Source organism: Mirounga leonina, unplaced genomic scaffold, assembly GCF_011800145.1.
Source record: "Mirounga leonina isolate KUSES-001 unplaced genomic scaffold, KU_Mleo_1.0 Mir_224, whole genome shotgun sequence".
Taxonomy (NCBI): domain Eukaryota; kingdom Metazoa; phylum Chordata; class Mammalia; order Carnivora; family Phocidae; genus Mirounga; species Mirounga leonina.
The window spans coordinates 9,548,696-9,573,278 of NW_023270615.1; the positions used below are offsets into that span (position 1 = coordinate 9,548,696).

Sequence of the window (24,583 nt, forward strand, 5' to 3'; positions counted from 1 at the left end):
GGGCCTGCAGAGGACACCACGCAACTGGCTTTCACCCTGGGGGCCCTGGTGCTGCCCCCCGGACACCCTGGGGGGACAGGTGTGCCCTGGGTGCAGGGTGCCTCTGACCATGTGTGCTGCAGCCAGCTTGCCATCACTCTCGAGGACCCACGGTTCGATTTTCAGAATTTTGTTAAACAGTCATAATTAAAATGAATGAGCTCACTGAAAAACAAAGGCAATAAATAATCAAAACTCAATCACTATTTCCTCACTATATTTCACAATGAATCCATGCTCTTCTGCTTTCCCATCACCCGTACGATGGAAACACCAGTTGCTATGCAGGAGCCCCTCTCTTCCCAACGGATCTCTGTAATGTCACACCGAGAGCTGGCCGTCAGCCACGGTGGGAGCATTTTCACACCAGATAGAAGCAAACTCAACTTATCGTTTTGTCAATGGTCCAGAGTTAAGAAAGTGGTGGAGAAAATGCGAATACAAATTAAACTGGAATTTTCGTGTCTGTAGCCACCAAGCAGTGACTCGCATGGAAACAGAAGGAGTCTTTCCACATCCAACCAACCATTCACCAATTCAACCAAGTCGTCCCTCACCTCTTCGGTGAACGGGGACATTCTGACACACACGTCATTTCGCTTTTGCCTTACTCGTCAACATAAACAAAAACAGCTGACACTCATGTCAGAGCTACACTCGTAGGTCAGTGATGTGAGTGGCGTGTTTGCGGACTCAGGCAGTAACTAGGCATGGATCTGTGGTCTGGTTTGTTACACTACTCTTGGTGCTAGAATGATAAAAACTGGTGAGGACGGAGTGTTTGAGAAATACCGAGTCCCCCTGCAGTTATAGGGATATGGCATTAAAGATTGTTGCTGTTATTACGTTATTATCTGTACATCGTGTGCTACACATCCTTTATGCAAGTGGATTTATAATATATTTGGGGGGCAGGGAGGGGATGCATTCTTCCCCCAGGGAGCTGGCTGTTAACCCCTCCCCAGCACGCCCACTCTAGGCCAGCTCTTCAGTCGGTTTGGGCCATCCCCAAGCTGACTTGTGGAGAGCAGGTCTGCAAAAGATCTGTACCTCTGAAACAAATAATGCAATATATGTTAAGAAAAAAAAAAGAAGAAGAAGAAGGTAGCGGGAGGGGAAGAATGAAGCAGGGGAAATCGGAGGGGTAGACAAACCATGAGAGACGATGGACTCTGAAAAACAAACAGGGTTCTAGAGGGGAGGGGGGTGGGAGGATGGGTTAGCCTGGTGATGGGTATTAGAGGGCACGTTCTGCATGGAGCACTGGGTGTTATGCACAAACAATGAATCATGGAACACTTCATCTAAAACTAATGATGTAATGTAGGGGATTAACATAAGAATTAAAAAATTAAAAAAAAAACCTAAATACTGTTCTCATGGCCCATTTGGGAGCAAGCAGGTCAACGTGTCGAGTCTCGTTGGGTATTTGTCACGGCACCAGGAGGCTCGGGGAGGGGAGGGATGCATGCCGGGTAACATCTGAGGGTCCCCTCGAGGCGCTGGACTCGGGGGGCGCTCAGAGCAGACTTCTGCCCAGCTCCCAGCTCCCCGAAGTCTGCACCTGCAGGACGGGACACGGTTCACCGTCACCGGTGCAAACCAAACTTCTTACCCATCTCCCTCCCTCCCGTCTTCACTGGAAATCCTCCCGTTTCTCCCCGGAGCCTCACTTACGAACGAAACACGCCCCACTCACCAGGGGTCGAGGCACGCCAGCCAGGCCCCCTAACCGTGCTCGGGAGACATTCCTCGAGCGCCCCGAACAGCTCGTATCCTGTCGCTGCGCAGCAGTATCACAAAGCGGACCCACCTTCGTTTTACCGGTAGAGACACGGACCCCGCACGTGGTGGGACTTCGCCCCGAGGACCGGCCGGTGATTCCCGCCCAAGGCCGCCTTGCGCTTGCCGGGCTCCGTAGCGCCTTCCCCTCCGCCTGCAGGGGCACGCGGGCAGCGGGGGGGCCGGCACGTACGCAGCTCCCTGGGCCACCAAGCAGGACGCACAGCCTCGGCCACGCGCGTGTGCCGTGTGACGCGACCGCAGAGCGCGCCAGGGCGTGGGCTCGGCTTCGCTCGCCGCCCGGACCCCAGCAGCCGCGAGGCCTCGGCCCACTTCCTGCCTCTGGCTGTGCGTCAGCGCCGTCGCCGGAAGGACGGAGACGCTGACGGAGCGCACGTGGGAGGCGCTGCAAGGAGTGGGAGAGATGAGGCCGAGAGGCGCTTAGACCGGCCCTGGCGGGGGAGGTGCTCCGTGGGTGTTAGCCGTGCCGATCCTCGGAGAGTCTCGGGGACGGACGTCCGAGTCCGGTGGCGCCGGAGGAGCACCTCGAAGAGCCCTGCTTGAAGGGGGGCCGGGGTCCCCGCGGTGCCAGCCCCGGCCCATCTGTGATAGTCTACAGCCACCTGCTGAGCCATATGGGAACGGAGGCGCTCGCTCACTCAACTCGGATCCTGCTCCTCCAGGGAAATGCGTCCGAGGGCCGGCGCAGATTCACTCGCCATAAATGCATAGATTGTTCGGGGCCTACGTTATCCAAAGTTCTCTTTGGTGAAAAAGAAGCTAGTCGTTGGTGTTCCCTTGGTGAGGATGGGGGCTGGAATAAACCTTTCCCATTTTACTGCTTGGCGCAAGTGACTTGCATAAAAAAACAGATTTGGTGGAGAGAAGGTATCAGGTTGGGGCCTGCAGGTGGGAGAGGGGCTCCATGGACTCCATCCCGAGTTCCAGAACCTTCCATCCTATGCAGTAGCTCTCACTGGGCAGGGCTCCAGGGCTCCCCACCAATCTGGCCAGGAGGTGGTGTGTTTCCTGGGCTGGGACTCCACAGCTTTGGACACCAGGTGAGCCCCAAGCACAGCTCCCCCTGGGGAGGTGGTGACGTCAGCCTGGAGGCGGCTTCTCAGTGGAACGTGGATACTGCTGCCCAGAGCCCTCCAGCAGGAATGGCCAATGCCCACCGTTCCCCAACTGGAATGAGACCTGCAAACGCTATGGAGCGTCCAGGGCACCGCCCGTACCCCAGATGGCACTCTCAGGCACCCTCGGAGGGCTGAGAACCAGTGACCCCATCCATCCCCCCTTTTCTCAGACTCCTTGCTTCCGGGACTCACTGCTACCCCCAGTCTCTGAGCCACAAAGACAGTGATGTTGTTCCTGAAAACAAACCAACCAACAAATAAATCACATGGAAATGGAATTCTTAAAAATGGACTCTTTAAATGAAGCGAGAGAATTTACAATTGCAAGAAGTCTAGCCATCTAACGCCTTTTACTGAACAATGGCAAATCTGATGATCTTTAGAGTAAATGGAACGTTGGGGTTCTTTATTTAGATTACAGTGATTCAGTCAGCAAGCATTTGCTTAGTATTTAGACTGTGCCAGGAGCTGGGGAGACCGCAGTGAACAAAAGAAAACCTCTGCCCTCCTGCAGTTTATATTCTAATGGCAGAGACAAAAACCAAGCAAGTTAAATAAATAAAAATATATAGTTACGTTATGTTGTGTGCTAGGGATAAATATTAAGCAATGGAAGGACAGGAGTGCTAGAGGATTGCAGTTTGGGAGAGGGTGGCCAGAAAAGGCCTCCCTGAGAGGGGAACAGGTGAGTGGGCACAACTCAGAGTCTTCAGAAAGCAGTCCAGGCAAGGAGATGGCAGGTGCAAAGGCCCTGGAGCATGTTCAGAAACAGTGAGGCAGCCAGAGCAAAGGGTGGGAGGAAGGGAGAGGGTAAGACCACCAAGTCAGAAAGAATCCTAGGGTAGGTATGTGTGGCCCTGTACGTGACTCAAAGGATTCTGGCTTTTATTCTGAGCCAGATGGGGGTCATTGAAGGGTTCTGAGCAGATGAGGAAATTGATCCGAATTATATTTTAATCAGATTGCTCTGGCTGCTGCCAAATACATATCTTTGACTCTTACCTCTCCCTTTCTCCCATATCCAGTTAGCCCAAAAGTTCTGCCAGTCCTGCCTCCAGAGTACTTACTCCTCCAAATCGGGTTCTTCAGGCCACCCTTCTCAATCATGTTAGCCCTTATTTAAAATCAGTGTGTAATCTTTATAGATAAGCAATTTTTCTGATTACAAAAGTAATGCATATTCCTGTGAAATTTTTCAAAAATTTTAAAAGGTAGAAAAAGGAAAATGTCAATCACACATAATCTCAGTACCTAGAGAGAAACGTGAACATTTTACTATGTTTCCATTCGGCCTGTGCTCTGCTATATTTCCTAGATCTGTTGTGTTTTTTTTTTTACTTCACATTATATTGTAAACTCTTCCCCCATGTCATTAAGAATTTCTTTGAAAACCTTTTTTACTGGCTACACATTATTCTATCACATACACCACTAAAAAATTCTAATGCAAGAAAATGTAACAAGTCCGCTTGCTGGATATTAGGCTACTTTCAACTTTTTCTTGCTGTTTCTCAATTGTACTGCAATCATTATCTTTGTTCTTAAATCCTCCTCTGCTAGTATTCGCAATAACATCTCAACGGGAGTCCGTATTTCCAGCTTTTTCCACACCCACCCATGCTGACTGGGGCGTGCAGGCTCTTTCCAGGGCTCCCGTCAAATCTGATCGCCTCAGCCTGGAATTCCAGGGTCTCTGCAAGCCTGCTTATAACTCTCATCCGGCCTCAGCTCCTGCAACTCCTCCCTGCTTTGGGAACCAACTGTCCTCCAAACACAGCTTCTGCCTCCAGTAGGACGTCATCCTTTGCCTGTAACCCCAGCCACCCCATTCCTGCCTGTGGAAATCCCCTGGGGTCCTCCGCATCCCTGCCCCGTGTGACGGGGCTCACTGCCCTGTTACACCTCCAGCACTTTTTACAACATGTAGCCCAGAATGCCCTAATGTGTCTTTTAGCTGCTTCTCTGCCCTGCCATCCTGGGAGTGCCATGTGTGGGTGGGCACTGTGTCTGTCCTGCTCAACTCTGTACCCATTATGCCCAGCACAGTGCCTGGCCCGTGGCCTGCAGCACACGGTGCATTCACAGAATGGTCACCCATTGGCTCGAAGCTTGCAAAAGCAGCAGGAACTTCGTTGTTAGGTTGGCGGCATCACGTCCTGCACATGAGCAGTGGCTTCAGGAGCCACATCTGCATCTGACCACGTCTCATGACTTCTACTGCATCCTCCTTAGAACAAGCCACCCCCGTCACCACGACATGGATGATTGCAGCAGCCTCCTGTCCCCTGTGTTCTCTCTTCCTCCCCCTCCACCCAGCAGCCAGAGTGAACCCCTTAGCATTGCAAAAATCACATGAATCCCCCGGCTCAGCTCCTCTTAAATGGGTCCCACCCCACATAGTCTAAAGCCAAGGACCCTGGCCACCTCTCGATCTCTTTTGCCATCAGTCATTCCCATGGTTTCTCCATCCCGACCAGACTACTTCACAAACACACACCAAGATCACCCCTGCCCCAGGGCCTTTGCCCTTGCTGTGCCCTCTCCCAGTGGCCACATGGCTCATCTCTTCTCAGTGAGGTCTCTGCTGAAATGTCACCTCAGCCAAGAGGATTTCTCGGAACACATCCTCTGAGAGGATGCAGCAGTGTCTAATCTGTTTGCCCTGTCTGGGGCAGCAACACCTGTCACCTCCTATCCTTTCATTGTGATTTATTTCTCTCCATAGTCCTTATTACCATCGCTATTATTTTAGTCCTCTCTTTCTGTATTATCTGGCTCCTTGCACTCAAATATAAGCTCCATGAGCACAAGGGTGACTCAGTCTCTGGCTCTTGATTTGGGCTCAAGTCATGATCTCAGGGTTGTGAGACTGAGCTCCACGTCGGGTTCCGCACTGGGTGTGGAGCCTGCTTAAGATTCTCTCTCTCTTCCTCTGCCCCTCCCCCACCTTCCTCTGTAAAAATAAATAGATAAGTAAATAAATAAATAAATAAAATAAAAATAAGACTTAGGATTTACACATGATTTTTGTGGTTGACATTTTGAGATGAGCAAAGACCTTGACACATGACTAGCAAGAAAAAAGAATGGCAAAGAGAACGAACGGTAATGGTGTGCATAGCTTGTGCTTAGCGCCTGGCAGAATGTATCTCCATCATCTTTACCACATGTCTGATTGCTTTACTATTACCATTTTATAAAGGATTAAAAGGAGTTTCTGGAAAGTTAAAGCACCTGCTGCAGATCACACAGTTGGCGAGATTAAACCTAGCCGAGTCCAACCCGGCAGGCTATGTCCTTTTCACTACACCTTCCACATTGTTGGCACCCAGAGAGGACTGGCGGCATGCTCCTCCCTCCTTCTCCCTCAAGCAGCAAGTTCAGGAACTTGTATTACAGGAAGCCACCTGGAAAGGCAAGCGCCGGTGGTGCAGGGTTACTTACTGCAGGGAATTGGACAAAGCACACTGACTGTATCAGTCATCTATTGCTGTGTAACAAATGATCCTCAAACAATAAATATTTATGACATCACATGCGCTGAGAGGCAGGAATCCGGGAGCAGCTTGGCTGGATGGTTCTGGCTTCGGGTCAGTCATGAGACGGCTGCTGGCCAAAGACTCAAGTGGGACTGCAGGATCTGCTTCCAGACTCACTCACGTGGCTATGGACAGGCTTCCATTCGTCACTGGCTATTGGCTGGAGACTTTAGTTCCTTACGGTGTAGACCTCTCCATGGGGATGCTCACGTCATGGCAGCCGGCTTCCCCCAGTGTGTGTGCTCTGAGAGACAGAGAAAAACTGGGGGGACCCCTCAGAGGGAAGCCGTAGGCTTCTTCTATCATACCTTGGAAGTGACATTCCACCATTTCTGTTTGTTAGAAGCGAGCCCGTGAGTCCAGCCCACACTTTCTGGAGGGGAATTAAGCTGCACCTTTTGAAGGGAGATGTATCCAAAAAGGTGTGGATGTATTTTTCTTTTTTAAAGATTTTATTTATTTGACAGAGAGAGAGAGACAGCTAGAGAAGGAACACAAGCAGGGGGAGTGGGAGAGGGAGAAGCAGGCCCCTGGCCGAGCAGGGAGCCCGATGCGGGGCTCGATCCCAGGACCCTGGGATCATGACCCAAGCTGAAGGCAGACGCTTAACGACTGAGCCACCCAGGCTCAGTCTTATCTTTTAAAGATAAAAGCAGAAATTAATGAGAATAGAGAAACAGTAAATCAACAAATAAAGTCTTGTTTTTTAAAAAGTTAAAAAACCAAACAAATCATTTGCTACCTTGGTCAAGATAAATAGGAGAGAACACAAATATACAAAATAAAGGATGTCAAGGAGGAAATAACCACCGCAACAGAAGAAAAGTTTACAATTATAAGAGACAACTTCACAAAATGACTTTGCAAATAGGGGCGCCTGGGTGGCTCAGTCGATTAAGCATCTGCCTTCAGCTCAGGTCATAATCCCAGGGTCCTGGGATCGAGCCCCACATCAGGCTCCCTGCTCAGCGGGAAGCCTACTTCTCCCTCCCTTCCCCGCTCATGCTCTCTCTTGCAGTCCTTCTCTCTCTCAAATAAATAAATAAAATCTTAAAAAAAAAAAAAAGACTTCTTTGCAAATGAATCTGAAAAACTATGTGAAATGGATGATTTCCCAGGAAAATTAAAATTACCCAAATTGACCACCATTAGAGTTAGAAAATTTAAATAGACCAATTCAATTGAAGAAATGGAGAAATTTAAAGTTAATTCGACAGCTCTGGAAGGACTCCCAATAAATGTTACCCAGTAGTACCATTTTCAACTGATACATTGGTGTTAATGCTACAATTGCTTAAGAGTTCCCATGGCTTGTCTCCTTTACCTTCTCAGAGTTCCAGGCTGTGGCAGTCCAGGGAAGAATAAACTGTCTGTGATGACGGAAGGCAGAAGACATAGGTCAAGTTCTTCCATTTTGACATCTGCAGGTTGTGTGATCTTCAGCAAGTGAACTAACCTCTCTGGATGATGGGCTCCTCCTCTATAAGATGAAGAGGAAGCCTCTGTCCTTGACATCTCTGATATTGTGGTTTATGACTTATTATCAAAAACCCACTTACCTCCACCAAGCAGACACAGAAGCAGTGGGAGAAACAGCTCCTACCAAAGGCAAAAATAATTCCAGCAACTCTCCTTGCTTGGATCCTTTCCTGCCTGATATGTGCCCCCATTCCCACCATGAAATGCTCCATTGGATCCTTTCGAATTCATGCTCACTATTTAAAGACATTGGAAAGTCTCCATACACCTGGGACATACGGCCACTTTTCGAGAGAGAGGAACCATGATTCAACCCAAAATTTTGGCCCTAGCTCCTTTGTTAGGGCAAAACACAAAAGATCTTTCCAGCTATTGGAATGAAAAGAAGATTCCTGCCAGACAGTGACATGCCTGAGGCCAAGGACAGAGTATGGCAAGAAGTTCTTGCTCAGAAGAGAAGGTACTCATCAGATTCTGACAGACTCTTTCTTTGGCCAAACTTGAATTGGCTCCTCTGAGTCCTCTTTCTGACCAAGCTCCAACCTCGAGCTCTGTCCTTGGCCTGCTCAGTCTGGTTTTAACAGAAATCCTGCAGGGCCAGTTGAACAAAAATCCCCCCCATGCTTGGTATCTGATCACCTTGGCCTGCCTCCAGAAGAGTCCTAATTGAGTTGGTCTAGCAAGCATCCCCCAGCCCTGACGTCTCCTCTTGTCATCTTCCATCCACTGACCCCACCCTGCACTTGTGCTTGTAATCAGAGTTGAGCCTGATCTCTCTCCCCTACTGCAAAACACCACGGCAGCTCCTTCGTAAATAGTCTTCCTTACCAACCTTATCAGGTGTCATGAATTTTTCTTTAACGATTTCCAAGATTGTGACCACCTACCAAGCTTCACCCTGAGGCATCCCTGCCGGGACCTGTTTCACAATCCAGGATGAAGGATCCCTTCAAACCATCCTGATAAATCAGGCCCAGGACCTTTGGTCTTCCAAGTTGACCCAAAGAGAGTCCAGATCCTCCTGCCCCTTGGGGCCAGGGAGCAGCTCAGCTGCAGCCAAGAGAAATGTCACTTTGCATTTCTTATTCTTAGACTTTTTTGGCCCTGACCCCCTCTCCCCACTCAGCTGCCTTTCCCCCGCACCTGGCCTGCTGCCTATATTCTGTAACTCAGTCAACACCTGCTGAATGAGGGCGAGGATGAAGGCTCCTGCAGACTGAGAGAAACAGAAGAAACATGGTGCCCTTTGGCCCCAGACTCAGCTTCCCTTGCAGTAGCTCCAAGGAAAAAAAAACCACATAAACAAAGATGCTCTTGTCCAGGCCCCTCCCTCACTCCCTTCGTTGTTTTCTGCATCTGCCTGTTGGGCCGGACGAGGCGGGCGGGGGGAGATCCTTTGTTCTCTTTCCCCAATTGCTGGGTGGAAACCAGAGCTACATCTTTCCTCTGCCAGTTCTCCCTCACCCTGAGGGACTTGCCAAAGCACTTGTCCGTGAGGGCCACCTCCGCTCTCGGGCCTCCTCAGAGACACGTAGGTGCAGAGGGAAGGGTGTCTGCCTGTCTTCCCACTCCCAGGCTTCTTCAGTGTCCCCGGGACCCAGACCACAGAACAGACTCGGGGCTGAAAGGACACTGGGAAACTGTGGGGCTAGAGTAGGAACCCCGACCCGCACCACACACCTGGGCCGGGAACGCTCTTTGCTTCTGGTCCCTGACAAGAGCAAGCTCTGGTGTGAGAAGCTGATGGGGGTGGGGAGCTGCATGAGAAACCTCTGTACTTTCTGTTCAAGTTAGCTGTAAACCTCAAACGGCTCTAAAAAAGCCTATTTGGGGCAAAAGTAGAGCTTATTTAATCCAAGGTGGGGGTTGCATTTTGTATGCCTTTTATTACTATTGTTTCATTGTCCTGGTAAATCAGTGCTATGGACTGAATGTTTGTGTCCCTCAAACCCCGTTATGTTAAAGCCCGAAGCCCCGGTACAAGGGCATTTGGAGGTGAAGCCTTTGGCAGAGGGTTGGGTTTAGGTGAGGTCATGAGGGTGGAGCCCCCATGATGGGATTAGCATCCCTAGAAGAAAACGCGGAGACCAGAGTTCTCTCTCTCCTTCTCTGTGCCCACTCCGTGAGACCCAGCAAGAAGGAGCATCTGCAAGCCAGGAAGGCGGATGTCCTCACCGGACACCGAGTCTGCAGGCACCTTGATCTGGGACTTCCCAGGCTCCAGAACTATGAGAAATAAAGTTCCTGTTGCTTGAGCCCCCCAGTCTGTGGTATGCTGTCATCACGGTCCTAGCCGACCGACACAATTTTCAGTCAGCTTATTCTAATCTTACAAAAGCTTTTGGTCCATGACAGATTGGAGGGGGCGGGAAATAGTCCTTCGTCCCAGATAGCCTGAGAAGCTGTGACCCGCACCAACAGCCCTGGTCCAGGAGCCGGAAGCCTGGTCGCCCCACTGCTGCTTTGCTCTCGGCTCTGAGCCTCAGCTCCGTCAGCTGCAAAGTGAGGGTGTGGAGTGACCGGACCTCGCCAGCGTGGCTGCTCAGCGCATGTCCGCTGCTCTTGGTAAGTATGGGCAGCCTCATGCAGTGAGGGGCCGTGGACCCCTCTCCCAAATCTCACCACTGGGCAGGGTGTCCTGAAGAAAGCAGGCCTCAGAAGATATTCTGCCAGCCAGACACAACACGCCCTGGCATGTCTGCCCACAACAGTCCTACGTACGCTTGCGAGAGTGCCACCCTGGCCTCAGACGCTTGGACGCACAGCTTGTGTGAAAGGGTGCAAGTGACAACATTAGGAAGGAGCAGCCGTGTCCTGATCCATCCCACGACAGTCTCAGGAACTGGGGACCAGATTCTTCCTCCTCACTGGTGCAAAGGCAATCGTGACTCTACGAGGCTTCTGCCTGGTCAGAGAGATCTTGTACTTCACCAGCGGAAGCTTGTGTCGAAGGCCCCTCATGCTAATCAGTCAACGCTCTAGTGTAATCTTGATACCTACATTTGAGATGCTTTGTCATCACCTTGGGGCTGTGGATTCTTAAGGAACTCCAAATGCAAACGGGCTGCCCTCCCTGTGTATACTCAGTATGGATGCACGGGTACATCACGTTATAATGCTGCGTGTTACACGCAGACACACTAACAGGGAGATGAATAATATGACCCCTAATTCCCTCCCAGGGCAAATATATATAAAATATTGTATTATAACTATATTGCAATATATAATTTTTTTTTTTACTTTAATAGTCCTTGATGTCTGAGAAGCAAGACAGAAGTCAGTTTTCTGACTTCACTGATACCTTCAGATCTTGGAAGTACATGGGACATCCCCCAGGCGGCCAGATCAGCTCTTCAAAGCAGAGACAGGTCCCCACTTCCTCCTGCTAGGTGTCAAGCGATGCCCTCAGTCTCACGCTCCCCTTTCCTCTTCTGGTTGCTGTGGGTAAATTTCCTTTCCTCAGAATAGCCCAGACCACCTCTGTGACTGTTTCTCCGAGGCTAGAAGCAGATGCAATCTGCAGGGCGGGCGCCCGCCTACCTTCCCCGAAACTTCACGGTGAGGCCTGCGGTGGTAGTTGGAGGGAGGGGCACAGGCTTCCGAAGGGGAAGAGGAGGGATGCAGCTAAAAACAGTGCCCTCCCAGAGTAGGACAAAGCATAAACCTAGAGGGGTGACAAAGGCCAGGCCTTCTCGCCCAGCCCAGGAGGAAGGAGCTTCACCTGGACTGAGGAGGAGAGCACCCAGACTGGGTTACGTGGGCTACACTTAGCTTCAGAGGCCAGACAGCCTGTGTGAGCCAGGGGCTTGTAACACACGGGAGACCCCAGCAAAGTGGGCCGAGCCCCAGTGCACAGCTCCGGTGCGGACAGCTAGGGCTTCTAGAGAAATCAAGAGCTGGCTCACTCGCACAGAGAAATCAGGGCCTGGGAGTGGGCGGGTAGAAGGGAGAAACCGCCATGGGGAAGCCCCACCAACCTCCTCCGGGAACACAGCGGCCGGCCCCCGGCCCGTCTCCCGCCCTCCAGCTCTCCCTGCCTTCCAGCTCTGCCTCCCCGGCCCCGGCTTACCCCGCCCGCCCCCCAGCGCCTCCAAACGCTCTTCCCCTCTTGGTTACTCAGTCCCCAGGCCCCTCCGCAATTCCCACTGCGGCCTGGCCCGCCGGCTTGCCGCCGGGCCGGTCTGCGCTCCCGTTAGCCCCGCTAGGAGCCTTACCCAGCACTCTGCCAGGGACACAGGAAATGCCAACCCCCGCCGCCTGGGAGCTTCTGGAGACGGGCTACTCGCGGGGGTGCCTGGCATCTCCACCACTGAACTTTGGAGCGACCTGGGGCAAGTTACTGAACCTCATCTTCCTCGTCTGTAAAATGGGACGGTAAGAGCGCCCACCTCTTAGGCTGTTGGGCGGCGAACGGAGATTGTGGGGGCCGCTAACGGCTAGAGCGCAGGAGGGCCCAGCCAGGCCCTTAGCTCACAGCCTCCTACCCCAGCCTCGGCTCTTCTCCAGCAGCACGTGAGCTCTTGAAATGCCAGTTAAGGTCAGTACTCCTCTGCAGAACAATCCAGCCTGAGGCTCTCCCCACCGGCCTCCCCCCCTCCTAAGGAAAGGCCTGGCCACCTACGCCCACACAAATGTTGGACACGGAGCCCAGAGGTCCAAAGTACCCGTTTTTATTCTCGATTCGGCCTTAGCCATCACTAGTTTTGCAAGCACGAATAAATGCAATCAACACGAACCTCTCCCTAAACGCCTTTCATTACCATTTGTCACTGAACGAGTTTCCCGCTTTTCCTAAAGACACTGTGATTTGGGGGTGACGTAAAACGAAGCTTGACAAGTGCAGAACATCGGGGTTAACCATCCTGCTCCTGGGCCCTCTGCTCCCTCGTGGAGCAGCGAAAGGCTGCGGGAGCTCTACACAGCAGCCCCAGCAGCTCTGTCCTTCCACGGAGGGAGGAACTCGAGGAGCAGGAGAGCCCCGGCGGGGGAGGTGGGCGAAGAATCGTCAGCCGGGTTTCTGCCCACGTGACCTGGCCGAGGCGGGAGGGAGGCTGCCTGCACGGCCTCCAGATCAGTGCCTCCGAAAGCCAAATGGGCCTGGAAGAACCCGCTTGCCCACCGCTGAATGTCCTCAGTGAGCAGAAGAGGAGCTGGGGAGTGAGAACAAATGTCCTCCAGAGTGCCTGCGCCCCTTCTGCGGGCTGCCCAGGGGGCACGCCCACTCCGGGCCAGGGCACTCCAAGGTCAGGAGGGATCATTCTGCTTTCGGGGTGCATCTTCCTTCCTGCCCACCCCCTCAGGCCGAACCCCACAGGTTCACAGAACGGTCTCCCGGATGACGCCGATGAGGCTGTGGGGCCGCTCAGCCTCTGCTCGCTGGGGCCTCCTCTCGGCTCGCGGCCTCCCCGCCGGGATGAAGGTGCTCAGGTCCCCGCAGCTCCGCAGGTGCAGGAAGCCAGGCTGTCTCCGCGAGGGCGGCACGTGGGTCCGGGAAGTGCTGGGCTGCGACGGGGCCATTATCTTGGGGAGAATAAGAGGGTGGGGGAGACGTTAGGCTGCACCAGAGGTGGTCCTCCGACCTGCCTTCTCTATCCAGCCATGCACTGCTTAGCTTCGTTGCTTTGGAAAAGAAAATAGGGTGTTTTCCCAAAGTGGAACACACTTGGAATTCCAGATACCTTTTTCTGGAATTTTCTTTCCTAACGTTCCTAAGACATTCCCCCAATTTCCTAACATTCCTACGACATTCCCCCAATTTGCTACTGTTCCAGCTGCTGACCTGCCTCACGTCACTTCCCTGATTCATCCGTGGCAGGTGAATTTACACTTTTGCTTTACACTTAACACTCTTCTCGTCATTTTTACCCAGTTTGCCTGGGGTCTGAGACGGTGCTTCTCACTGGGGTCTGCACGTTTCTGGAGGGGAGGGGAGCTGCTACTGAGGATCCCCCGCTCCCCCACGGCAATTGTGACAGGCGGGGCTGGAACGTCTGTAGTTCTAACAAGAATCCAAGTGATACCAATGTTCTTGAAAAGTTGATAACCACCTGTGGGGCACTGTGACCAGCTAATGAGTTTATAAAATGTCACCCAAAACCAGTGATGCTTCCAGTTGATCTGATAACCCTTCGATAACAAAACATAATAAGCAACATAAAAACTCGGCCAGTTTATTTGTAAAAAATGCTTAAGAATGGTTCTACCGTTAGATCTGTTTTACAATGCAGCATATATGTAACTTGAAATATATAATAATACCACTTACTTTGTAAAATGGCAACCTTATGGGAAACCCCTCATCCGGCTGGGACCGAGGAGGGGAGAACTGTCTAGCACGTACAATTTCCAGAAGTTGCACAGTCATGCTCTAGGACCTACAACACTGTTAGCACCTTGAGAAAAACCCAGGCGTTTCATGACCCCCTAACATCACAGAACAATCACTGCGCGGACTTTTTGTTTAGTTCGTACCAGTCTGAGATTTTAAAGTCCTCAGAAGTTTAATCCCTCCAAAAGATGGGATGTTAAATTTTGCTAACACTCTGGTATTATATTTGTCTTTAAAGCCCTGTCCTTGTTTCCTGGTTAAAAAGAAAATTCCAACATTCATAGACGTCAATTGCTGTGACATGTAAGTTGGGGCAAGTGGTTTTGATTGGAATAAACATTAAGATGGATCTAAAACCGGGGCGCCTGGGTGGCTCAGATGGTTGGGCGTCTGCCTTCAGCTCAGGTCATGATCCCAGAGTCCTGGGATCAAGCCCCACATCGGGCTCCTGGCTCAGCGGGGAGCCTGCTTCTCCCTCTGCCTCTGCCTCTCTCCCTGCTCATGCTTTTTCTCTCTCTCTCTCTCTCTCTCTCTCTGTGTCTCAAATGAATAAATAAAATCTTTAAAAAAAAAAAAGATTATAAGATGGATCTAAAACCTATTCGAGTCATACTAGGAAAAGTGAAAATGTGCAAAGCTGGGTAGAGTCGGGAATAAAGGCTCTCCTTCCGCTTGTCTCTACCTCCTCTTCTCTGGGGAGGGTGTCGCACTGGGCCTCGCCACCGGGGTCCGCTCCCAGAAGGTGCCAGCCGATGGCCCAGAGTCCACTGCAACAATCCCAGTACCTGAAGTTTTATCCAGACTCGGCACAAAGACCCAGCAAACATCTGCAGTGAGAGCATCTGTTGAGCTGTAAGTGCTTGGTCATTTTCCCCAAAGCTATTTTCCAGGGAAGACTGAGCAGAAGATCCAGACCAATGGCTTGGCAGATACTCCGACTCTGATCTCACTAGGGCTTGGCAGCCTCCAACAAGCAGCTCCAAATACGTGCTCTGTGTATCGGGCTGTTGGGCCAGACGGAGGGAAGAAGGCAGGGAATGACTGCTGGCGGAGGCCAGGGTTAGGAGGATGTATCTCCCCTACACAGATGCTAACTAGAGCGTGACCCAGGACCACCAGCCGACCGCTCTTTTTTTTTTTTTTTTTAAGATTTTCTTTATTTATTCGTGAGAGACAGAGAGAGAGACAGAGGCAGAGGGAGAAGCAGGCTCCCCGCAGAGCAGGGAGCCCGATGCGGGACTTGATCCCAGGACCCTGAGATCATGACCTGAGCCGAAGGTAGACGCTTAACCGACTGAGCCACCCAGGCGTCCCGACGACCACTCTTTTAGAAAGCAGACATCAAGAGGGTCCGCGGTTCATGTACCTCTTCACGCGAGTCATCAGATTGCTCTTCTGCTCCCCTGGGTCCCCTGAGGGGCTGGGAGAGAAACTGGCTTCTGGCTTTTGTCAGAGGAGGCCAGCAGGTAGAAGGGGAAACGGAAAGGAAAGTGAGAAGGAACTTACTCAATTGGCCTTAACTCACCCAGGACCCTGCAGCCCAATGTACATGTTACTGCCCACAGATGCGGGTGGGTCACACTGTGAGCCAATGGGCCCCGAGGTCACAGAAACCACCCCACAGGGGCAACAAAGCAAACGCCTAAAAAGTAACAACTTCTTTAAAAATTAATTTATTTACTTGAGAGAGAAAGCACAAGGGGATGGGCAGAAGGAGAGGGAGACAGACTCTCAAGCAGACTGTAAGTTGAGTGTGGAGCCTTACGCACGGCTTGATCCTGGGACCCTGAGATCATGACCTGAGCTGAAATCAAGAGTTGGATGCTTAACTGACTGAGCCACCCAGGTGCCCCTGGTAGCGGTTTTTAAAAGAGGTGGGTAATTACAGCTGTGACCCATCCCCAGTTCTCAGCAGAAGGAAATCCCATTCAGAGGTACAGGTGTTGAGACCACCTAGTCTAACACTTCACTTTAAAAATGAGAAAACTTGGGCGCCTGGGTGGCTCAGTCGGTTAAGCGTCTGCCTTCAGCTCAGGTCATGATCCCAGGGTCCTGGGATCAAGCCCAGGGGCTCCCTGCTCAGCGGGCAGTCTGCTTCTCCCTCTCCCTGTCCTTCCCCCTGCTTGTGCATTTGCACTCTCTCTCTCAAATAATAAAATCTTTTTTAAAAATAAATAAATAAAAATGAGAAAACTGACACCCAAATGGATTATGTTACGTGCCCGATTTTATCTTTCCCCTGGGTGACTTCAGCTTAGGGAACTGTTCTTTTTCATCTAGAATCTATGGAGGAAAGATAATTTATCCCTTTAAGTCCTATTGGTTTAGGTGTCTTGCCACCATTTCACGGGAATATGAAAATTCATGTCACGTCCATCATTGCCAGCGAGCTGAGCAACCACGCCCTATCCAGGGAAACCCAACCTGGCAAAGAGAGGGCTAACGGTGCCCCACGCTGCCCAGACCCCTTGCTTTTATTCCCGAGCGGCACCGCTTTCTTTTCCCAGGCGTGTTCCACATTCGGGAAAAATCGCTTTCTCTCCCTGGGCCAGGAAGCTTGTGGGAAAAGTCATCACACCTGAAAAGAAAGTGCTCTGGCTTCTTCTCTCTCCCTCCCCAGACTTCCTCACCCCCAATTTCCTTGATACCCTGACCGTGAACTTACTGCGCCTTGGACGGGAAATCAGAGAAGGCGCTTCAGCTGCTCTGGAAACAAGTTCTCTGACTCATGCCCGAGACCAGTAATAAAACTACCTGTTCTAGGAAACTGGCACTGGTGATGGCCTCCTCCATGTGCTCCTCATCGGACTTGAGAACGGATTTAATGTTCTCCACAAGCTCGTGGATGTCTGGGGTCATACTGCAGGACGACTGCTCCAGGAACCTCGCCACCAGCAGCTTGGTGTCCATGTAGGACTTGTAATCTATCAGGGACCGAGGCCGGCATCGCGAAGCTCTGCTCCTCAGACCTCTCCTCAAGGTCACCGTGGCCAGGTCTGGTCTTCCCTCAGTCTGCGTTGCAGCTTCGCAGCTGAGCACGGGGACAGCTGTGGGCAGAGACAAACAATACGTGCCCGTTGGCCATGCCCCTGTGAGCACACGCCCGGACCCGAGACAGCACGGGCCACGGAACTTGGCGTGGAAAGCAGGTTGCAAATGCCAACGACCATGCACATCTTGCTTTTCATCTCACAGAAGGAAAAGGGTGGGGGGGGGACCAAAAACCAGAAAACAATGACCCAAGCTCATTCCCTGAAGTTCCAATAGGACGTGTCCCCAGAACATTTCACATAAAACACAATCACCAAGGGAGAGACAGATGATAGGGAAGAGCATCAAGAATGCGCAGCAGTGCCGTGGGGTAATGACCAATGTATGGGGATGGGTGGGCGAGCAGAAAAAAGATGGTGGACCTGATGAGAGAATGCTCCACGGGCGGAGGATGAAGGAGCCACTTAGAGAGGCTGAGGAGGGACAAGACTGCGGGACGAGTGGAGTGCTCCCCTCCCTTTGACTGTACCTTTGTCCTAAACATCCTCAGGGCATGGTGCCGACTTATCCACGCTCACACCATGGCTGGGAGTCAGCTCTAGGGCTATTAACAGAAAGAAAAAACTAGGTGCGGAAAAATCACACGTCGTTCCAGAAGTCAACAGCAGCCTGGGAAATCCACCACCACAGGCTCTAATGTCCGCAACTATCGACATCAGAAGGGCTTAAGGACTGGCAGAACATGACTGCACCACCAAGTGGGTGAAGGGGAATGCAGGCCCGGTCTCCGCGTGTTCGTAAGCCAGCCAGCAGCCTTCAGTGTACATGACCCTGGAGGTTTCAGTCTGTGAAGGCCTGACAAGCAAGCGGGAATTTGATATTCAAGGAAGAAAGGAAGCAGAGGGTGGGAGGACAGGTGGAGGGAGGGGAGCACTCCTTTCCCTCGGGAGAAAGGTCGGCGCTCTAAACCGGGGTTAGCGGCCCCCCTCCAGGCTGCCACGAGCGTGTCACAGAGAGCCGGAGTCTTCCAGGAAGGCTCCCCGCAGATGCTCGTGTGTGAGGACAGTCAGGGACTACAGTCAGTCACTGGAAGGCAATCTGGGCCGTCTACAGCAGAGGACTCCAACGCTGTAGGTGAACACACGTCTCCTGCCCCCTGCAGCGCCGCAGATCTGGGAGGATCTGACTAAGCTGTGCAGAGAGCCAGCTTCCTGTTAAAGCTGGCAAGTGGCCAGCTCGAGTCCTCAACTTGCCAGGTCGGGTGGTAGAGACCCGCAGTGAAACGGGCCTGGGGAGCTGAGGGGCCGGGCTGCCGGCCCGGGGGTTTGCAGAGGTGCTCAGTCCCCGGCGGTGGGACTCCTCCCGGCTCAGAAGACGAGAGGAGTGTTCTCTCTGGCTCGCACACGGTCAGTCCAGGGCTGCAGCGAACAACACAGGCCGTCAGAGGGACAGAACCAAGAGTGCAAGGGGGTGACATGGGGCCCCAGAGAGAGCAAGGTGAGAGCGTTTGCAAAGTAATATTTGCACAGAGCTTGAGGAGAGCAGAGGCCCTTGTTAGAAGAGGTCACCGGAAGAAGCCTGGGCGGCGGGATTAGAGATTTTCATTTTCTCCCTTTCTTTCCCTTATTTTATTTTCACAGTTTTCCACCATGCAGAGCTATTTGGAGATGTTCAGGTATTCACATATTCAGAAAAAGGACTCAATGTTATTTTAAGTCTTTAACATGTTTTAAATTTAAAATTATTCCAATGACATCTGTAACAAACTTCACACAGAAAGGGAGAGCATGGGAGTGTGAGTTTCACTCTATCTAAACTTCTTAAAACAGGTCAGATTCAAACAACTCAACTACCCATACAAAGTAAAAAAAAAAAAAAAAAAAAAAGATAACTTAGGTCATAAGAGAGGGAGTAAAAAAAAAAAAAAAAATACACCCCTTGAACTTTTTCCTTGAGAATGTTTATTTCCATAAGACTGTGAGCACCCAGAAATCAGAACGATGTTTGCATTTTCTTCATGTCATACCTCGAACACTATCATGTGCAGCCGAATGCTTTTGCTGACAATGACTTCAAAAGAAAAAACTCTACCAGCCTTAAAAAATGTGACAGGTGAATATTCCTAATGTGCATGGAGAATATCGTATTTTCCCAAGACCTCTTAACCTCTCTCAAGACATCTCTCAAGCTGCAGGGCGGTGGGTGGCCAGAGGCACCCGGATTCACCTGGTCGCCTTGGGGCAAACACGCACAGTGCTGTGCAAGGGGCTTGGGGAGTGACATCACCTCTCTCTGCGGAATGATGGAGCACAGGGTCACTCCTCGATCTTGTCCTCAGGGCTGGGAAGACTCTCCGGCTTCCCATGGGAGGTAGCTGGTTTGCATCGGGAGTTGAGATAGATGTGCTTTCTTCTCTGGGTGTGTTAGGAATGTCCTCACCTGATTTTTTTTTTTTTTAAACAAGAGAAACATAAGTTATTTCACCAGCTGCTGCCTTCAATATGTTGGGCAGGAAAGCGCCCGTGAGCCCGAACCTTCAGGGGCAGGGGAACAGAGTTAACCACATTTGCTTAGGCTGTTGGCCAGTGAGCTTTTATTTCCCAGCACCGTGGGAAACGCTTCCTCTCCAAACCACCCCTCCACACCTAAAACAAGCCAACAAAAAATTGTAAGTCCAAGAGTAAAATCAAGAAGCCCTCGCAAAATGTCAGGTGGTTTTTTGGTTTTGTTTTCTGCAAGTGCTTAGAATCTTCTCCAGGGAAGCGTCCTGGTGCAGCGCTAGGAAGCTCCTAGTGACTTTCCAGTTTTTAGCAATGCAAGGTGAGGTGGGGGGGGAGGGGGGAGAGAAGGAATTCCTGCCCAGCTCTGGCGACTTCCCTGAGGGCTGCAGACCATGAATGCAGGCAGTGGAAGCCTCCATACAGCCCAGGGTACAGGCCGGGCTGTGAAAGGCTTGACGGCCATGGGAAAGAGCCAGTGGCCGCCTCGTAGATGGGGAGAACCACTCAAGAAACGGATGACTTCTGCTCAGGACAACCACATCATGTCATCGGCGAGCCTGAGTGTGCTCTGGGAAACTTTGAGAAATGGGAGAAGCCCAAACATACTTAGCGAAGAGAGCACTTCTGCATTATTCTAAGATGGAAGGTGAACGGAACAGAAACTCGTTCCAAATGGTGCTGCTGAAAAGTCACCCCCATCGAAAATAGCTGGAGAGTTGATCCATTATTGATCACCCCTGCCAGTCTGTGCTGGTGGACAGTTCTCCATGCCATTTCAAACCTCTCCAAAGACAGAGAGCTGCAATCATGTTCCCTTGAATGACAAGGATAACTGCAAACTGACTCTTGTTTTCTGAGGCAGGACGGAAAATCAGCGTTCACTACACGTGAAAGCAGCATGACCTGGACCCGAGGTTATAAATGACAGTGCAATCTCACGGCAAATCATCCTGCCATAGACAAAACTCTTTTTTTCCCTTTAAAAGGGCCCATCTTATTTTAACAGGAGAAAGAAAATCTTAGGTGGGAAAACACAGGGATGCCACATTAAACTCTCTAATCCATTTCACAGGTCCCTGAGAAGGGTCTGGTGACTCATCAAAGATTCTGATAATATTTTTATTTCTGTTCACATAGTATCTCCTACTTGCCAATTGTTGACAGTATTTTTACACCTGGAAAGAAGGATGTAATTTGTGGGGATTTTTTAAGATTTTTAAAAGTTATTTATTTGAGAGAGAGAGAGAGAGCGCGCTAGAGAGAGCGCACGCATCAGTGGGGGAGGGCCAGAGGGAGAGGAAGAAGCAGACTCTCCGCTGAGCAGGAAACCTGATGCGGGGCTCGATCCCAGGACCCTGGGATCATGACCTGAGTCAAAGGCAGACGCTTAACTAAACTGAGCCACCCAGGCGTCCCAAGAAGGATATAATTTGACCCACTGGCTTCAAGATATCTGACCTCCAACAAAATATCATATAAGTCATTATTTCATGATGTCTTACTTGACGGAATCCTGAGTTTGGGCAGCAATCGTGTATTTATTACCTTGAGTCAGTGGTATGCAGATCGGTTCCAAGGGGCTAGTGGCACCTTCTAATCCTTCTGGCATGTGGAATGAAGGTCCCTACATCACAGGAGAAAAGAGGGTTATCTGTTGATATTCAGCTCATCCCCCACCTGGACTCCACTGAACTTAGAAGCATGTTCAGGGCCCAGTGTCCCACTGTTCTCTGCACGCCAGGCTGCTTTTCCTACCAGCGGTCAATGTACCAACGAGAAACCATGGACCGTACCTGCTCCTGGTCCGTCTGGCTCACCACAGCTTCATAGGGAGGTGGGGGGTCCAGGGGACAGAACACTTCCACACCTTTGATTCGTGCTCCGTAGATATGTGGGAGGGGAATAACATCAGGACCGACCATCCTAGGAAAAGCATCTTGGCATCAGGAAGCACGGTCTACAGACTTCTCGTCTGACGTACCTGCTTCTGCATGATGATGGCCTTTACCTCGGGCCGGTTATCCGCTGACAGAGCAGAAGACCCCTCACCCCTCCAAGACAGTCTTCTGGCCCAGAAGCCGGGGGGGATAATCTCAGCTGATGGGGTGCCCAGAGTTTCTTAGGCAAGTGACAACGTATAAAATGCAATGCCATCATTTCTTTTACATCCACAAGCCAAAAAGCAAGCAATCATCCACAAGGACAGAAAGCAGATTCGTGGTTGCCAGGGGCTGGGGGCTGGGGACTGGGGAGTGACTGCTGAGTGGGTTCGGGTCTCCCTGGAGGTGATGAACATGCTGCAGAACCAGATGGGGGTGGAAGTTGCACAGTACCTCGACTGTACCAAATCCCACTCAACGGTATGCTTTCAAATGGTTCAACTCATGTTATGTGAACGTCACCTCAATGAAAGAAAAAACAAAACTAGGGACTTGGGGCAACTTAATTATTTCTTACATTAGTACCTGACAAAATTCTTGCCTGCGTTTCCCTAATGTCTGATTCATGGTAGAAACTCTCTATTTGTTAAATAAATATTTGAAGGTCGAATTACTTTTTTCTAGGAAAGTGAACAACATCACAGCTCAAAGACAAAGCAGGATGAATCACAGAGTGACCCTTCCTAAATACAGTCAGTCAACAAACACTAGCTGAGCACTGCCTTCATGCCAGGCACTGGGGCTTTTGTCCTATGAGTGGGAGACCCTCCATAGCAAATAAATAAATAAACCTCAAGATTTTCTGTCTGTGTTCATAGAAAACTCACACACATAAATAATCTAGATAATAAAGAGCCTAAATTGTAAAACGATAGTTTAAAATATATAGAAACTTGTTCCTTTTGACCAAACTTCCAGTTATAAAATAAGTAAGTCCCGGGGGATGTAATATACAGCATGGTGACTACAGTTAATAATACTGTATTCCCAGGGCACCTGGGTGGCTCAGTCATTAAGCATCTGCCTCCGGCTCAGGTTATGGTCCCAGGGTCCTGGAATCGAGCCCCGCATCGGGCTCCCTGCTCGGCAGGAAGCCTGCTTCTCCCTCTCCCACTCCCCCTGCTTATGTTCCCTCTCTTGCTATCTCTCTCTCTGTCAAATAAATAAATAAAATAATAATAATAATAATAATAATACTGTATTCCCTATTTGAAAGTTGCTAAGAGAGTAAACCCTAGAAGTTTTCATCACAAGAAAAACAATCTGGTAGCCATGTGTGGTGATGGATGTTAACTAGACTTACAGTGGCGATCACTCCACAACATACACAAATATGGAATCATTATGCCATACACTTGAAGCTAATAGAATGTTCTAGGTCAATTATATCCCATTTTAAAAAGATACAATGAAGACCAGAAAACCTGTACTCAGGCCGTGGAGTATTAGAGAACGAAAATAAGAGATAATAGCAAAAGTTTAATGCCCATTCTCGAAATATGAAAATGGACATAAGCTGAAGGAGACAGGTGAAAGATTCTGGGCCAGTGGCACAAGGGCTGCTTTTTTTAGAAAGGGGCTCTGTGGATTCATGGTTGTTTCATTTTATTCCTGCGCCCGTTTAAAAAAAATGCAAACGGTGGAGGAAAAAAAGTTGAAAAAGATGCGATGTTCTTTTTTTCCTAGGAGTAAAACCAGTGGACAAGGGGACTTGCTTTCCTTAGTGAGCCCTAGGGACTTCTTCTGTCCTCTCCAGAGGGCCAGTCTTCAATCCTGAGTTAGCATGACCCCATGAGCCATCTTTCCAGCGCTCACAAATCCCCTGGCTTCCCCTCTCAGCCAGCTCCCCTCACTTCTCCTCTGCTGTGTCCTCCCCAGGAAAGTGAATACCCCCCGCTTTGCCTGTTGGTTTGTTGGCTCTGGTGGTCTTTGATACTCGCCACCCAATGGCTATGTTCACAGAGAAGAGAGGGTTTGCTTGGGGCCAGGAGGTCAGGGGAACAGACTTCCATTTTAGATCTTAAACGACCATGGAATCCCTTTAAGAAGGGGGAGAGGGAAGGGGATACATTTTCTTTAAATCGACCACAATGAACAGCTTCTTATGGTGGTAACTATAATGACCAAGGAAGCCTCCGTGTGACAGAAGATGCTTCTAGGAAAAAAAGGAAGCTTCCTTTCCTATGAAGCAGTTCTCCTTATTTCATATCTTTTGGGTACAAAGGGATCTGTCTGGGGAAACAGGTGCACTATGTCCTGGCAGGTATTTTCCTGATCCCTTATGGCCCCCAACCCTAGCTAGGGAGTAGAATCACCTGGGGAGGTTTGCAGACTATGGGAGGCCCAGGCCTTGTCTCTAGAAATTCTGCTCTAATTGCCTGTGGTGGGGCCCACACAGATAAGAAGAGATTTTGATCTCCTAAAATCAGCTAAGCGGCCCTGTGGGGCTGCCAGGCAGGGCCGCACTGGGCACGGAGTCACCCACGAGCAGAGCCTGGCTCCACTTGAGTTTGGGTTCTGAACTTCATGAGGAAAAGGAATGAGTTTACTATATTCACCACTGAGGAATAAATGCCTGTGTTCAATTTTCCATAATCTTCCGTGCTCTGTAACACATTATGTCCCCATGGTACAACCAGGTCCCCAATTACAGAATAGGTGGGATGCTCTCCTTTTTGATCCCAGCTCCAACCAATTTCTGAGAATGGGGGTGGGGGGAGGCTCCCTGGGGTCGTGGAGGAGGAGTGCACAGCCCTGACTCTCATTACAAATCAAGTCATGAGGCAGAAACCCATCTTTGGATGGAAACCTTCACTACAATCAGGTTTCTGTTTATGGCAGT

The 24,583-nt window shown here is 50.6% G+C and overlaps 1 protein-coding gene across 1 annotated transcript in view; it reads right to left on the reverse strand.

Annotated features, from left to right (window-relative positions):
* Positions 1 to 12,635: 12,635 nt before the first annotated feature.
* The window catches only part of FAM189A2 (family with sequence similarity 189 member A2), a 59,449-nt gene continuing 47,501 nt past the window's right edge, over positions 12,636 to 24,583 (reverse strand). The window contains exons 8-12 of the mRNA XM_035029080.1: positions 21,595 to 21,724; positions 21,347 to 21,425; positions 19,587 to 19,739; positions 17,064 to 17,356; positions 12,636 to 13,501 (exon numbers count right to left, since the gene is read on the reverse strand). Of these exons, the coding sequence (XP_034884971.1) occupies positions 13,298 to 13,501; positions 17,064 to 17,356; positions 19,587 to 19,739; positions 21,347 to 21,425; positions 21,595 to 21,724 (859 nt within the window). The 3' untranslated portion in view covers positions 12,636 to 13,297. The remainder of the gene's footprint in view (positions 13,502 to 17,063; positions 17,357 to 19,586; positions 19,740 to 21,346; positions 21,426 to 21,594; positions 21,725 to 24,583) is intronic.